Source organism: Anabas testudineus, chromosome 24 (assembly GCF_900324465.2).
Source record: "Anabas testudineus chromosome 24, fAnaTes1.2, whole genome shotgun sequence".
NCBI lineage: Eukaryota > Metazoa > Chordata > Actinopteri > Anabantiformes > Anabantidae > Anabas > Anabas testudineus.
This window is the reverse complement of record NC_046632.1, coordinates 12,093,938-12,108,984: the sequence shown is the minus strand read 5'-3', so window position 1 is coordinate 12,108,984 and position 15,047 is coordinate 12,093,938. Positions and strand designations below refer to the sequence as shown.

General features: G+C 42.2%; 1 protein-coding gene across 2 annotated transcripts in view; it reads right to left on the bottom strand.

The window, feature by feature from the left end:
- The window catches only part of LOC113149361 (protein eva-1 homolog A), a 52,556-nt gene that overhangs the window by 29,784 nt on the left and 7,725 nt on the right, over positions 1-15,047 (bottom strand). The window contains exons 2-4 of one of the 2 annotated variants that reach the window (XM_026341448.1): positions 8,567-8,790; positions 7,220-7,343; positions 5,664-5,816 (exon numbers count right to left, since the gene is read on the bottom strand). In XM_026341448.1, coding sequence (XP_026197233.1) covers positions 5,664-5,816; positions 7,220-7,343; positions 8,567-8,790 — 501 coding nt within the window. Of the gene's footprint in view, positions 1-5,663; positions 5,817-7,219; positions 7,344-7,470; positions 7,492-8,566; positions 8,791-15,047 lie in introns of those variants that run through there. The other variant, XM_026341449.1, reaches the window with a different exon arrangement.

The following is a 15,047-nucleotide window of genomic DNA, read 5'->3' as shown; positions in this document are numbered from 1 at the left end:
ACCTTTGAAAGTGGACACTGACTGGTCTGGTGTGCTCCAGACAGAGACAGAGAACTCACAAAAAGGTGCAACAGGCTGTTTAAGACTTGGTTCACACGTCAAAAGGCCACAACAAATTATAGCACAGGTCAAAGGGTAAATAAAGGGTAAAAGTCGGGAAGTGAAAAGGGGCAATGCAGTGGTCGTGCACAGTGTCAATACTGAGAATTATCTTAATCGTCCATAACTGTGTGATGCTGCCTTTTTTAAAAGCCAGAGAACACACCTTGTTCTAGGTTAATATGTGTTAGAAAAAAAAGTCCAGATCAAAGCCCTCATTGCATTAAGCTTCTTAAGAATGTCAACTTAAATTTGTGTCTGTTCGTTTAGATGCGGTTTGAGGGGCAACCGGACACCCCCAGCTGGAGCTGACACGCTGGAATGCCCAACCAGGATGCAGAGAGGTGGAAGCCTGTGGGAACCAGGGAGTGTAACTAGATAACTAGTGAGTTCCCACTGTTGTTTAAAGCACGTGTGGATCGAGGAGGCGACTGAATGTGTAACTTCATCTGTAATTTAAAAAATCAGCCTCGAGTGATTCCAGAAAACAACAGTGGCAAGAAAAAGTATATGAACCTTTTGGAGTTTCGTGGTTTTCTGCATTTGTCATAAAATGTGATCTGATCTCCATCTATGACAAGAGTTTTAACAAATATAATGATCCTAAAATAATTATGATCTTTTTGTCTTTATTGAAAACAACCATAAAAACCTGAAATAACCTGATGAAGATCAGATCACATGTTTTAATTATTGATTCATACAAAAAACCATACATTCCAATAGGTTCACATACTTTTACTTTGTTCACTATAGTTACAGATAATGATTACTTACATATTCTTCTATTTATTTACCACAACTGCTACTGGAGAGATTAATCTTTGCATGTGCGTCCTAGTGTTCATCTATTTTTGTGTCTATGTGTAGGTGCTGCAGTCCAATGACCTCCTGGTCTCTGTGCTGCACTTTAATTTGCTCTGCGTCTCTCTTTTCCTTCCCAGAGGGCTCGTTTGAGTCAGTGTGCAATGCTTAAAATGTTCCTTTCTGACAAGCTAGTCTACCGACAGACACCCCGCCCATTAGCTGCAGCTTCGATTCTCTGACGGCGTGATAAGTTGAGTAGGGGGCCCACGGTGGAGCGGGTGATGCAGGGGGAGGGGGGTTTGGAGACAAGAGGAGAGACACACACATTTATTCTTTGGCCACTAGCTCTATGTGCTTGTTTGCGCACACATAATCAGATACAAATGCATGCAGTATTATAGGTTTAAAGAGCATGAATCTGGCTTTCAATGGCACCTTTAACACACACGGGCAAGTGTGGAAAATCATACACACATGCACACTTACAGGGGATGAATGACCCATGTTACCTCTAACCTTTACCCTCAGCCACCTCCAAGCCTGTGCACCAACCTCTTTCTCCACAACACGCCCAACAAGGACAGGCCTGTGGTTCAGAAGAGAAGGTCCACAGTCAAGAGATGCAGTGGCTGAGGAAAGGGAGGAGTTTCCTGGACAAGCACACGCACTTATTCTCACTCATGACTGATCACAGCAGGAAACAACGAGGTCACATACAGAGAGCCACAAATGAGAAAACACGGCAGATGTCCAGTATGTTCTTATTAAATCGTCTAACGTTTATGACCTACACTTTGTTCTGATGTCAGTGTAAGGGTGTTTGCTTGTGTGGTGATATGCTGCCCTGCACCAGCAGCACCTCTATGCGGCGCAGCACCTTTTGTCACATCAGTCATCCGTTGTACATTTAACTTTCCGCCACGTTGAACCAGCATCAGCCTTGGATCACATAAAAATGTAAAATCTTTGGGATTTACAGTACAGAATAGCACTTGTGTGTTTGCCTGTACATTCATTCTCCTTCCCAAACACACACATTCACATGCAGACACATACAAAAACAGCAGCCTTTACCAGAAAGTTCCATAACAATCTTCCAGGTTTTCCACCCACGCACACCTTTCCTGGAATTTCCAACACAATGGGCGGACAAACTTGTCAAAAGTGCTCATCTCATCTCCCAGTCTGACTCACCTATAATACGTATCACTTGATAGGGAGGCTTAAGTCATTGTTGTGGGACTAAAAGTATTTGTACAATAGAAAAGTGACTAACTTTTAGATGCTCTAACAGGGTGAAAGGATCTGCACACGCCAAGTGCTTTCTGTGAATGCCATTAATGAATTTGAGACAGCTCTCCCATGCACGTTTACAGTAAATGGTTAGATCTAGTTTACACCATTGCATAGACAAATGTATCTGTGTGTGTGTGTGTGTGCATAAATGTACATAAACATGCAGAGTTTCTTCAGCTGTGTTTGAAAGATGACGGCAGATTATTCCCTGAGCCAGAGGCACTTGGTTAAACTGCAGATGTATGTTATCACTGACGTGTTACTTCCTACTGTATATTTAAACACCTGAATTTTAATCAATAATACCCTTTTGTCCGACACTCTTCGTGAACCTCTTATCACAGAAAACACACACACTGTGATGTTATTTTAAGGATGTTTTTTAAAGATAAAATGACTGAAATATAAGTCATGCTTCATAGGTATCAATCACAACTGTCCTTTTTATCTGCAAACAGCAAAATGACATGGAAACTCTTCTACTGTACGTATCCACTCTGAATGAATCATAGTCAGGGAGAAATGCAGATACAGTTACAGTGAAGCAACAAACTGGAACAGGCTTTTAAAAGCCATGTGTTAAATCTGAGTTGCAGCTGTGCATGCTCTACTTTAAAAAGCCACTGTGATGATCAAGACCAACAGTTTAAAGAAATCTTACCCAGGGCCTTCCATGAAGCACATACTCAAAAGTGAAAGCACAGTGGCCTTCAAAAAAGTCTGAGACCCTGCATGCCATGCATAGGGGGGCTATTAAGATGTCAAGAGGTGTGTGTGACGGTAATGGGGTAAATGAAAGAGGAGGGCTGATACAGGCCCCTTTGCTTTGAGGATCCTCCATCTCCGCCAAGACCTGTCCAACCACTCCCACCCTACCCCAAAACCACCACCACTTCCAAACATGAGATCAAAGAGGTCGTACTTTTGTTCGCACATTCCCGTATATGCACTTGTTTTTGTCTGCTCCGCACTTCTAAGGCTTTTGCATTCGACAGGCAACTGTAGCCGTTCTCCACAGCTCCTCAGTTTCTAGGCTAAATATGGATTATAGGCCTTTTTTTTTTTTATTTGGCCAGCTCCAGTTTACAAAGATGGACAAATCTTCGATGCTGTATATTATAATACATTTGCCTAACACTAGGCATAGTTCACCTGGGCAGGTGCAGCCAGCTGTGTGAATTCAGATGTTGATCCCACACCGCAGGCGGTGATGAGCTTGCCAGGGCCATGTGGTTTAGGTGATTACTCTAACCTGCCTTGTTGGCACATTCAAACACCCATTTAAGGACACATAAAGTCAAAATAGGTACAAAACAAACTTAATGCGAGTGCCAAGCCCAAGATTATTCAGACACACACAACCACAATTACACACACACATGCAAGGCACTGCATCATTATGGACAGGAGGGCAAAGAGAGGGGGGAAAGCATTCACAAATAATTAACGGTGTGTATCTGACCTGCCACTCAAGACACACTTACTTCCTGCTCCTGGTGACATGGGAGCCACATCAAAGACTGATCTGACAGGGGAAATCCCACTAGGGCACTGCTAGACTGTCTGGAACAGCCTGAGTGGGTGTTTGTAGACTGTTGGATTGTGTGAAAGGACAGTGCTTTAATGTGATAGACAGAAAAGCAGGTTGCATGATGACTGGACAGTAAACACGTCTCTTCTGCTGTAATCTGGTCTTTGCACTGCTGTAACAGTAGAGCCCATTTTCCATCAGTGCTTAAAGAACTCAGCTACTGTATTTAATCCTGAGTCTGAAACCAGATATCAGGCCAATCCTGTCTCACGCGCTACTCCTACCTGCTTCCTGAGGACTAGCTGAGGTTGCTTCAAAGCAGTCCTCAATGCACGTACTGTATAGAATACCACACACACACACACACACACATAGATGCATACACACTCACACAATAGCATTCTTTATATACCTGGTGGCTGACGCCTGTGTCAGTCCATCAACCCCGTCCTGTCACCTCTGTCATAAAGAAGACAACACACGCAAATCCAGGTACACAAAAAAATGTCTGCAGGGCATGTCTGTAGTTCGTCATTGGAATTGTGGCTCATGACAAATGTAATCTTCCTCCACAGCTTTATGCAAGCTGTTTCTAGCACACTCTCATGCACACACACACACACACACACCAGACACTTACACTTGCTCGGGCTACTTATTTCCAAGCACTAAACAGTGTCCATTTCCTCCTATATGCTAAGAAAACAAAGGCAGCACAGACTGAGGGGAAACTAATGAAAGAGGATGGGGTCACCGCCACAGTAGCTATGGTTTTACTTGTCATGGATCCAAGCTTAGAGTCATTAAGATTCTCCTAAATAGGAGTGAGAGTACATGTGGATATCCTGTGCACTGAAACATGCAGATACACACACATACATACTTGGAGGGAATTCAATACTGTCCCTTTTCTATGGGCCAAATTGTGCTTTGGATGACAGAGACATCTGATCCACATTCCACCCCAATTCCCCTGGCTTTGTGTGTGTGTGTGTGTGTGTGTGTGTGTGTGTGTGTGCGTTTGTGTGTAGTGACCCGACCCTGACAGCTGGTTTTATATATCTTATATCAAAACAACATGAAGAACTGTGAAGAAATAATATATGTTTTTGAAAATTACATTATCATTCAGTAAATGTGTTTTAATAGGTGATGTCAAACGTTAGTGTGGCAGATCAGAGTTTTTTATTTCAGTGCCTTTCAGGCAATGTAGAGCAAATCATAAAAAGACACAACATCTCAAGACAGTATATCCCACGTGAAAAGAAAAATGATCAAGGAGAGACTCAGCAGGTGTTACGACACCAGTAGCATTTGTTGTGCTCTTTGTGGTTCAGACACATTTGACTCCTGAATTAATTCATCTGATGGAAGCGTAATGGTGTTTGCTCAGACAACTGTCTTGCCAAAAAGAACATCTCAAAACCGCATTTTTCTGCAGTACAAGGAAACTCATTTTAACACCATTCAAAACCCCAACAGAACTCATTTACATTCCCAGCTTGTATCTTCTTGTAAGGAATCCCATTTCCCTGCTGATCTCTGACTGACATCAAAACTGATGCTGTGACTCAAGTGAGCGATAATAACCTCCAACACTACTGTAATTACTATTATGACTTTTGTCTACCTACTCCACAGAATTTAACTAAACAGCTTTGGCATCTAGTACTACAGTGTCCTGAAGGACCAGGAGCCAAAACTGTTGCACTAGCCATTTAAGGCAGCATCACTAAGTCTGTGTGTACAGTTCTTTCCAAGTTCTTAGTAACTAAGAGGCAGTAGTTACTACTTACTAATTTAGTTTAATAACTGTAAATATGGTTCTAGAAAACATTTGTATGTAGGTGAACTAAACATCCTACTTTGCTAACGCCTTTGTTTCCATATATCAAAACGTTTCATTAATTAGAGCAATCGGGTGACTCACCTACTGACAGGGCTCTCCTGTGGTGCAGGGGACACTCCAGGGTGCCCTGCTGAGTTCGTCCAAACATGGCAGAGTAAACAGCGATCTGCATACCCCGTTTGCAGCTCAGTCTCATCCTCTCCTCCTCACAGACCACCTTACTCTTATACTCATCTGGACATATGGAAAGAGAGGACACAAAATGTTACAAACAACAAAAACAAAGAAATACTACTAATAATAATAATGTTACATAAAGCAATATACAATATTTAGTTTGACAAGGAAAGATAAACATTTAATCTGTGAAAAATGTGTGAATTAGATTTTTATCAAAACTGAGCAGCTTTAATGAAGCGCAGAAAACAGTGGCTGGGCTTCGTTCGGTAGAAAACAGGTAGCGGTAGAGTTGCTCAGTAGACGTGTAGAGCCATGCAGAGGCATTCCTCACACACATCGAGCCGCAGTGACCTATGACAGCTGGAGCAGCTCTACTGGCCAGCAAATAAAAACACAACAGCAGCCACTTTTACATCCATGTGGGGAGTGGAACAGGAATGCAAATAAAGGAACGAGTAGAGAAAAGGAGTCAGAACTGGTGTGTTGTATCATTTGGCGACAGATTCATTCTGGCACAGATTGCCTCCCCCCCTACTTCCTCTAGCTTCTATCCACCTCTCCTTTCAGAGGCAGTGACACCTGCCCGTTGCACCTCACTAACACCCCATGTGGCCTTTCTCCCTTTCCCTGAGAAGTCATTGGTTAAGTGACAGTGAACAAAGAGCTGCTGATTGGCCCCAGGGTCCAGTGGAGAAGAAATAGTGCGGAGAGCAGGGAGATCCATGGATTAATGCTCACTTCTGGTCACTCTAGTGTGTACTGCTGCACAACTCAAGGCTCAGCTCAGCTCAGAATAGGGCCATGAATGGAAACTACAATCTGGGTGGGATTACTGCACTGTTGTGGCTCCCCTCTGGAGTGATACTCTTAGCTTCCTGGCTCACAGGGAGAGGGAAGGAAAGGGATAAAAGAAGCACGAAACACTCACACAGACACTGTGACGCTGATTTCAGCGCAGAATTTATGGCCAAGCTAGATGATCGGTCAAATAAGAAACAAACAGGAGTACACTGTTTTTGAAAATACAAACCGCATTGCATTAAATCTAGTAAAAAGTGTTGCCATATAAACAGCTTGTTCCTACGCGATCCCGAAACTACAAAAACATCTCAGTGAGCCACCCTGTTGCACAAGCTGACAGGCTGCTGTTTACAATAAATACGGGTGCAGCTCCAAATACATGATCGCCCTGGTGCTGTAAATACTCCGAAAATACACAGAAACTACATTTAAAGCGTTAGATACAGAATAATCAAACCATTTAACATTGCTTCCCTATTCTGCTCTGTCCAGCTTAGTGTCTTGCATTACTGCTACTACAGCTATTGATTTTGCTCAGTTTCACATCGCCCTTGCTAAATTTCTGACTGATGCGGAGGTTGTGTGAGAAAAGAGAAAAAACTGTCTCCACATAGGAAGGGTGCTACAGTCACAAAACAAGGTGATGAGGGACTTACTAGGTCTGCATTTGTACCACACAATGAGGTATTTGCTGCTGCCAGGACACTGGTCTGTCCCAAACACACGGCTGTTGACAAGGACTTGACAGCTCCTTCTGTCTTGGCACTCGTCCAGCATTTTCTAAAGAAGAGAAAGCGTGAGGGAGAGCGGGAGAAGACCAAAGAGAGGTTTAGAGAGAGAACAATAAGTCAACGATGGTGAGACCAGCAGCAGGCAAACCTAAAACCACTTCAAACAGGCTGCTTACAGCCATGGGAACGTGGTGGAGAGGAGCAGGTAAGAGGAAAAAAAAGGGAGAAAGAAAACTCCAGGAAGCTCCACACCACTCGTTGCTGGCATCATTGTGCTTCTTTAGTTTCATCATCTTTTAGACGGCTGTCACCCAGGTGAAAACATTTCACAATTCACTGGAGGAATGAGGGAAAACAGATGACTAACTGTGAGGGATAGATTATTATTGAGGTTACAGTAGGTGATTCATTATTTTATATTATTATATTAGATTAAAATATTATATTATGGTTGTTTAATATAAACAACTAGACTATAATGGTGAACATGGTAAAGATTAAACCTGGTTCATGTTGCCATATTGGCAACGACTGGTATCGAACAATCCAAAACAAAATCTTTATATTAATCCATAATCAAAATAATCATTGTTTGACTCCCTTGTTAGGGCACACTGAGAATTTCATACTATCAAAACAAGGATCGTGAACAGGTGGCTTAATGGGAATCTTTGTTGTACTACTGTGGGTGGTGCAGCAGTCACTCATTCTCTCACTTCAGCACAATGCACTCTCTGTGTCTGTGCATTCACGGTTGTCCTGTCCTTTATGGAAACATAGGGCGCTCAATGCTAGAAGGCATGGCGACTAAGAATAAACCAAACAACTGAATGAATGCAGGGTGTGTTTGTATTGATGCTGCAAAGCAGGCCTCCTAAACCAGCCGCATCCTAATTTAGGAGAGGATGCAAAGGCAAATACCCCATGAAATCGCTTTGTGTCATGGGAACATACAGGCCTGCTTCCTCTTTAGAGAGTGTAATTTGCCGGAAAACCTCCTCACAAAGCATTACATAATCTGTGGTCCTCTGAAATTTAACCCTTGGTCAATTTGACCATTTTACTGGACACTTACTGTCTTGAGGATTTACAGCTCAGGAGCAATAATTTGTGAAAAGTGTACAAATAAGGGGAGGAACAAGACAAGATCTAAGTCTGGTAAAACAGTAAAGATGAGATTAAAAGCTTAAAATTACAATATTAGCTATTAAAATATACTGTATATATATTGGGCTGCATTCTCTGAAAAAACTTGGTGACTCTGTTAATTACCTGTAATGCAGTAGACACAGAACAATACCGGTCATTCTCTCGAGTGCTGTAAGAACTTAGGAGGGCCTGGTAGGTCTGAGGGCACTGGTGGGGGTCTGGGGCGCCTCTCCTTCCATAGAAGGCTGATTGAACAGTGATGGTGGTGCGGGGTGGGCAACGAACAGACAGGAAGTCTCCGTCACAGGCCTGTTCTGTGTAGTTTCTCAACACTTTGGATAGGTAACCTATAAGAAATAACAATGGCAAAGCAGCTGTTACTTCAGGCATGTTGACCATCACTGACAGATAGCTAGTTTCTGTCTGTCTGGGTTAGTAGACACACTAATCACTGTATAATGTTTTAATGTTTTAATTTTACTGCACTGAAACCAATAATAAGGTTTATTCTTTTGTAAGTTTTGCCTTACATTTAAAAATCATCGCTTCGTCCCTCATTTCATGCTACTATCAATTGCTCATATGCTTCCCTCTTCTGCATGAGATTTTTTTGTTCAGTTCACGTTTTTCCATAGACGTTTGGTGGTGGTTGCATATCAGCAAGCTCTAACAGATAACTGCTTACATCTAAAAGACACCTCCAGGCCTAGAATAATCATAACAGCAAGCTTCAGCTTTTGAGCTTCAGCTTTTGAGCGTCAGCTGTTGAGCGTCAGCCCTGCGGTTATGCCTGTAGAACAGTTCTGATATTAGAAAATACCAGTGTGAATGTTTTTGAAAGAGGGACATTAAGGCAATTTTTATAAAAAGGTAAGCATGCATCCCTTAGTGAACATTTTAAACATATTTGCAAAAGAATAACTATTTTAGGTCATTGCCAGCCGTACAAAATACTACCATCAGTGGTTGATTGTATCTTAAAGCTTTTATTACTGTATGTCCATGAGCGTTTTCAGGCTCTATTTCTATTAGAATGTTATTTTGCTGCAGATAAAAGCATATCCATTCAATGGAAAACAGAATAAACCTTAATCTATCCTTGCAGACTGCTTCAAATGAAACGAAATAAAAAGCTCTCATTCTTTTAAAACACTGAAGGCTCTCAGTTGACTCTTGAGAGCTGCCAGTCGGCCTGTCAGTCACTCAGAACGGCCAAACCCATCACAAAGCCACCATTAACATTCCAGAGTGAGAAGGACGCAGATAAAGGAGTGAGCTGATCCCCAGGTCGCTGTCATATAATGTCTTGCTAGACCCATTTTTGTGCATTTTTGTATGCATGGTCAAAAAGAAATTCAAAACAGAAAATAAATACATAAATAATGTGTGAGGTTTGCAGCATCTAAAAATAATAACATACAATGGTAAATAGATTATGAATCTAGTTTTTAATGGTTATAAATAACTACCAAAACAAGTTCAAGCTTCCCAGCTAAGTGCTCTGCAAACATATTCACAAAGAGTCAACACACACCCACGCTCACACGCTCTCACAAAGTGGACACACTGTGATTCAATTACCTTTATTTGGTTAGTGTTTAGCACGGAAGAGGAAATAACACTGACACAGAGTGTTCTCCAACACACACACACACACACGAGCCATGCACGCATGTGGACGCGCACAAAACACACACATTGTCCCCTTATCACCATGGCCACAGTTAAAAGGAGGAAGGGAAACGAGAGACATTCTCAGGCTTTAAAGGTCAGAGCCTCTCTAAATAAAGATGGTTCTTAAATCACCATTGCTCATAGTTACAGGTTTCACCTGTGGCTGGGTTGTAAAATGGTCAAGTGCGCATGCAGCCCTATTTTAAGTTGACTGCATAAGTTAAATTTGCATTCCCCCTAAATTCTACACATAATTATCAATGATAAAGTAGAACACACACAATCTGTTGTTGGATTTTAAAATGGCACGTATAGTGTAACTAGTTTCGTTCCCTCCACAGTAATCCCCTGCTTACCATGCCACATTCCACCCAGAAGAGTTGAGAGGGAACTTGGCATTCCCCCTGGCAGAGAGACCACACACACACACACACACACACATAATGTCAACACAAACAACGTGGTAAGAACAAGCCTTGCAGCTCGGCTCTTGAAGCCAGGGTGTGTAGGGCTAGCGTAGCAGCGTAACAGTATCACATTTTTAGGGCTGGTTCCTGGCAACGTGCCAGTGCCATGAGAGACCACGAGTTTGTGCGGCCATCCGGCTAACTGAGCCTCGAGTACGGCACAGAAACAAGGTTATGGAGGTGGCTAAATATGAGGGACTAAATTTGCATGGCCCACTTGAAGGAGGAGTTTTTTAAAGAGGGATCCTTGAGTAACAGTTAAGTTTGAACAGCACAAACACACCAATACGCCTTCCTCCACCCTACAAAGTGCGACTTTGGGTAAAAGGCAAACAGATTATCTCACACAAGCCCTCAGGTGCTTTCAAAAGATTCCATTTCTCTTTTCTGCCATCCTGCCCTCCTCCCACTCTCGCTGTCTCTCTCTCTCGCTCTTGCATCTTCACTATTGTTCCCCCCTCACACTCCTGTTGACTGAAGCCTCCTTTCAAGGCCAACAAATCAGGCGAGGTTAAGACACCTGTGTAAACCGCCCAGCCAATGACAGGTGTCCCTCAGAGGCAGAAGGCTGAACAATACCGAAGGAACACCCAGGCGTCTCTCCTCCCTTCTCTTCTGTGTTTCTTTTCATGTTGGGCCAGACTCCTTCTTTAACTAGCTCTCTGCCCTTTCCCTTGACAAAAGCGCAGGAGTATTATGTCTGCTGGTTTGTTTGTTCGGTCATTAAAGGACAGGAGGTTGCGGTCATGACGCTCTTCATGCACAAACAGACTGCTCTTGTTGTGAACAGCATCTTAAGGGGTGCAAGGTCTATGTAATCTGTGCAGTTTAGGGATTTGTCATAACCATAGATGCCGACAGCCGCACCTGTCTTTTGTATCTCTCACCCAACACAGATGAACACATATGACACAGGGCCATATGATGCGACTTAACCTGTCTACATTTCAGCTCCAATCACAATCTTTGAGCAAGCTGAAAAGCCAGAAATGATTTGTAGTCATATGATGACCCAAAGGTCAGTGGAGGAGGTCAGGAACGATGGAGATTAGTGACAGGCCACTGTGTTGTGTCAACATAACACAGAAAGAGGCCTGTTGGAGAAGGATTTTCTCCCTAAGAAACAATGATAAGTCACATACCAATACCAATACGAATGTATATGAAAAGTGTATATTATTACTTTTATGCATTTGAGGTGTCTGCTGTGAGTACAGGTATGTCTGACATGAACTGAGAGCAGGTGGGAGGAGGAGAAAAGAGACGGGGCAGAGGCAGTTCAGGTGGAGATTTGTGTCCTATTCGTGCTCAGGGCTTTTCCCTGCTTTTGAAAGATGCCGCCTCCTCCCATTGGTCGGGCCTGAAGAATGAACAATGCACTTGTGCATGAAGTATTACTGATGTGTTATAATATTGCCGGCTTAATGCTGCTTATTATTCTGCTTATGAAAGCTATGATGTTGGTTATGAAGTAATGTTTGTAAAGCCTCTGGTGTTGGTAAAGAATTTATAATAGTACAGATAATTAGAAGATTATAGCTTAGTCTAATGCCACAGAAGTACCTATTTACACTTTAATTTAGAGAAAATTAACAGGCAGCAGCGTATAAACTCTTTAAACAGATCAAGTTTATACAAAATATATGTGTAACAATGCCTCAAGAGGCATTTTGCTAAAACTAGAAGTAACTGTGACATTCTTGAAAGCTGGAAAATCAAAGGCTGTATCGTCTTTCATCTTGGTATATTAGATATTTAGGCATTTACAGCCTCACGACTTTATTGGTGTTATTTTAAGCAAATTATAGCCATCAAATGCAGAACTGCAGGCTTGTTTCTGCAGAAGGAATTCTCTTTAAGTGGTGATTACTGGGAAAAGCAGAGGTTTTACTCAAAGAAACCGGCCTCACTCTGGCTGCACTATAGAGAAAGCTGGCGGAGAGGAAGAAGGGAAGAAGAGAATGAACAAACAAAGAAAGAAGATGATAAGCGATGGAGAAAGAAACTGGTAGATGAAGACAAACTCCAAAAGTCCAAAAACACACATGCTAAATAATAAAGTGTTAATTAAAATTCTGGTTTTAAGTTGATTAAAGGAAAAAAGAGGTGGTATGCTGGTCATGTGAAAAAGAAAAGAGATCTTTCAAAAGCCAAGTTACTGCTTACAGGATGTGGCAACAGAGGTCCAAAGGCCAGAGCGGGTGGCTTTAGGCCCTGCAGTAATTATCTTTTTCCACAAACCACAGAGGCGGCACAAGGGCCTGGAAGCCGTTGACATACAGATAAAGCAACCTCTGGCTCTAAATCACATGCGGTCAAACCTGCATTCACCCATTCAGACCTGAGCTGTAGCTGAATATATGATATGAGAGCTGAGAGAGACAGGTTTACGAGGTGAGCCGACATGAAATGAAACCTCAAACATGTGAAGAATAAAGAGCAAACATTCACATAGATGCCACAAAGGACACTGCTACACAATGGACATGATGTCAAATGAAAGCTATGAGCAACTGCTGCTGTAAGCATGCCAGGTACCGTCTTCAGATTTGGGGAAACAAAAAAAAAAATTACATTCCTAAAATACACCACATTCCTCTACTTACAATACATTAGTCTTGCTACTACAGTCCCGTTCTGGATTAGCCTACTTTCTAGCTAATCACACTCTGGGGCAGAAAAAGAGCTCAGATATTTTGCTAAAGCCTAAGTAGTTAAATTTGACATAAGTTAAGTGTTGAGTGAAACCATCAAAGATTATGTGCATAGTTTAAAGAAGCATGCACCATCTTGCCATAGTGTAGGTAGAGCGTACAAATGTCTGATGAACTGTGATGATCTTGTGATCTCAAGATTTGAAGATTTTTAGATATTATTAACTAAAAGTGTCTTACTTATTATGACTTTTATTATTATTATTTTATTACTATTATTATGTTTATTTCAATCGTCAGACTGTTTATCTACAGTGACAGAAGTAAAGAGTGAGTGAGTACTGTACTGACAGCAATAATGGGCGACACGTGACGGTTGTTGCACTATGTGAGGTGCAGACTTCCTAGAATACTTCAACATGTTAAAATACACACACATACTGTACACACAGTTGCAGAATGGGTGATGGGTGTCAGCTGAGGGGGCTTAGTCACATGAGTATGGTCCCCATGGGTTTATCCCTCGCATTGGTTTTGCTCTTTGACTTCGTACTAAGACCCACAGAGAAGCAGGACTATAAAACACTACTTAATATCCTATTTGAGAGTATTCTCCCATTCTACACAGGAGATAAACCCAGCATGCTTCACACTTTGCTATCAGACTTATCCAGACACAGCAAATGAATTTGGAAAGAAAGAAAAAGAAAACGGAGAAGAGTGAGAAAGAAGGAGGAGGGAAAGTAAGCTGAGAATGTGAGAAAGATGACCTCCATTATAAGTGAGCTATCATCTCTTAGTATGTTTGAATGTGTTTCATTGATCCAGCGACTTGATTGACCTAACAAGCCGTGGAGATTCACAATGGCAAAACCATGTTAAACACATGGGCCATCCGAGTACATGCAGCATTAAGATGCATTTCTCACCTTTTCAGCCTGTCATCAGCAGAAGCAGCCAGATATGAAAACGATTTCACACGTTTACAGTTGGTTGCATATAACCACATTTGCATCAAAATGTGCTTCTTAAATCTTGATTTAAACTGCAGAGTTGCTAACTTATCCCCCCTTCCTCCCCCAGCAGACAGAGACAGGAGCCTGAGCAGCTAAACCAGAGACACACACACACACACACACACACACACACACACATACTCCTCCCTGAGATGGCTTATCTTTCTAACACATACAAGCACATGCAAGAACACATATACACATATCAACCCACAGCAGTATGGATACACACACAAACCTCAATATACTGGACACATACAACAAACTGCACCCACACCTGCCCCCAGCTTTTCTTGAACAGCTTTATTTGTTCACCTAACAACGTTTGTGTGCAATAGTATAGATGAAATGATTGCGTTATGTTTCGTCTACCAGGCAAACAAGACATAAGTAGGAGATTAAACTGAAAGGACAAGAAGGATGCTACATGCTATAGCAAGTTAGAACCATACTGTATCAGGAAGGATGAGGAATGTTGACCAAGACATATGACCACTCTAAAAGGTATAGCTGAAATGAAACCACAAAGAGAAGCTTAGGCTGACAGGCAAAGGTTAACTCAATTGTCTTGGAAGTCTGAGGATCCTAACAGCTTATCAGCATTAGCTGAAACCTACAGACAATGAGAAGATGTCCACCCGTGGGTCTGTTGTCTAGAAGAGATGACCGAGTATTAAACAGCTACCGGGCTTGATGATGGCCTCACAGTTGGATGAGGTCTGCTCTAAGGAGTCCCCAAAAACCTAACAAGGGTCCCGCCCAAATCCTCCCGTGACCTCTGTTAGCACGTGCC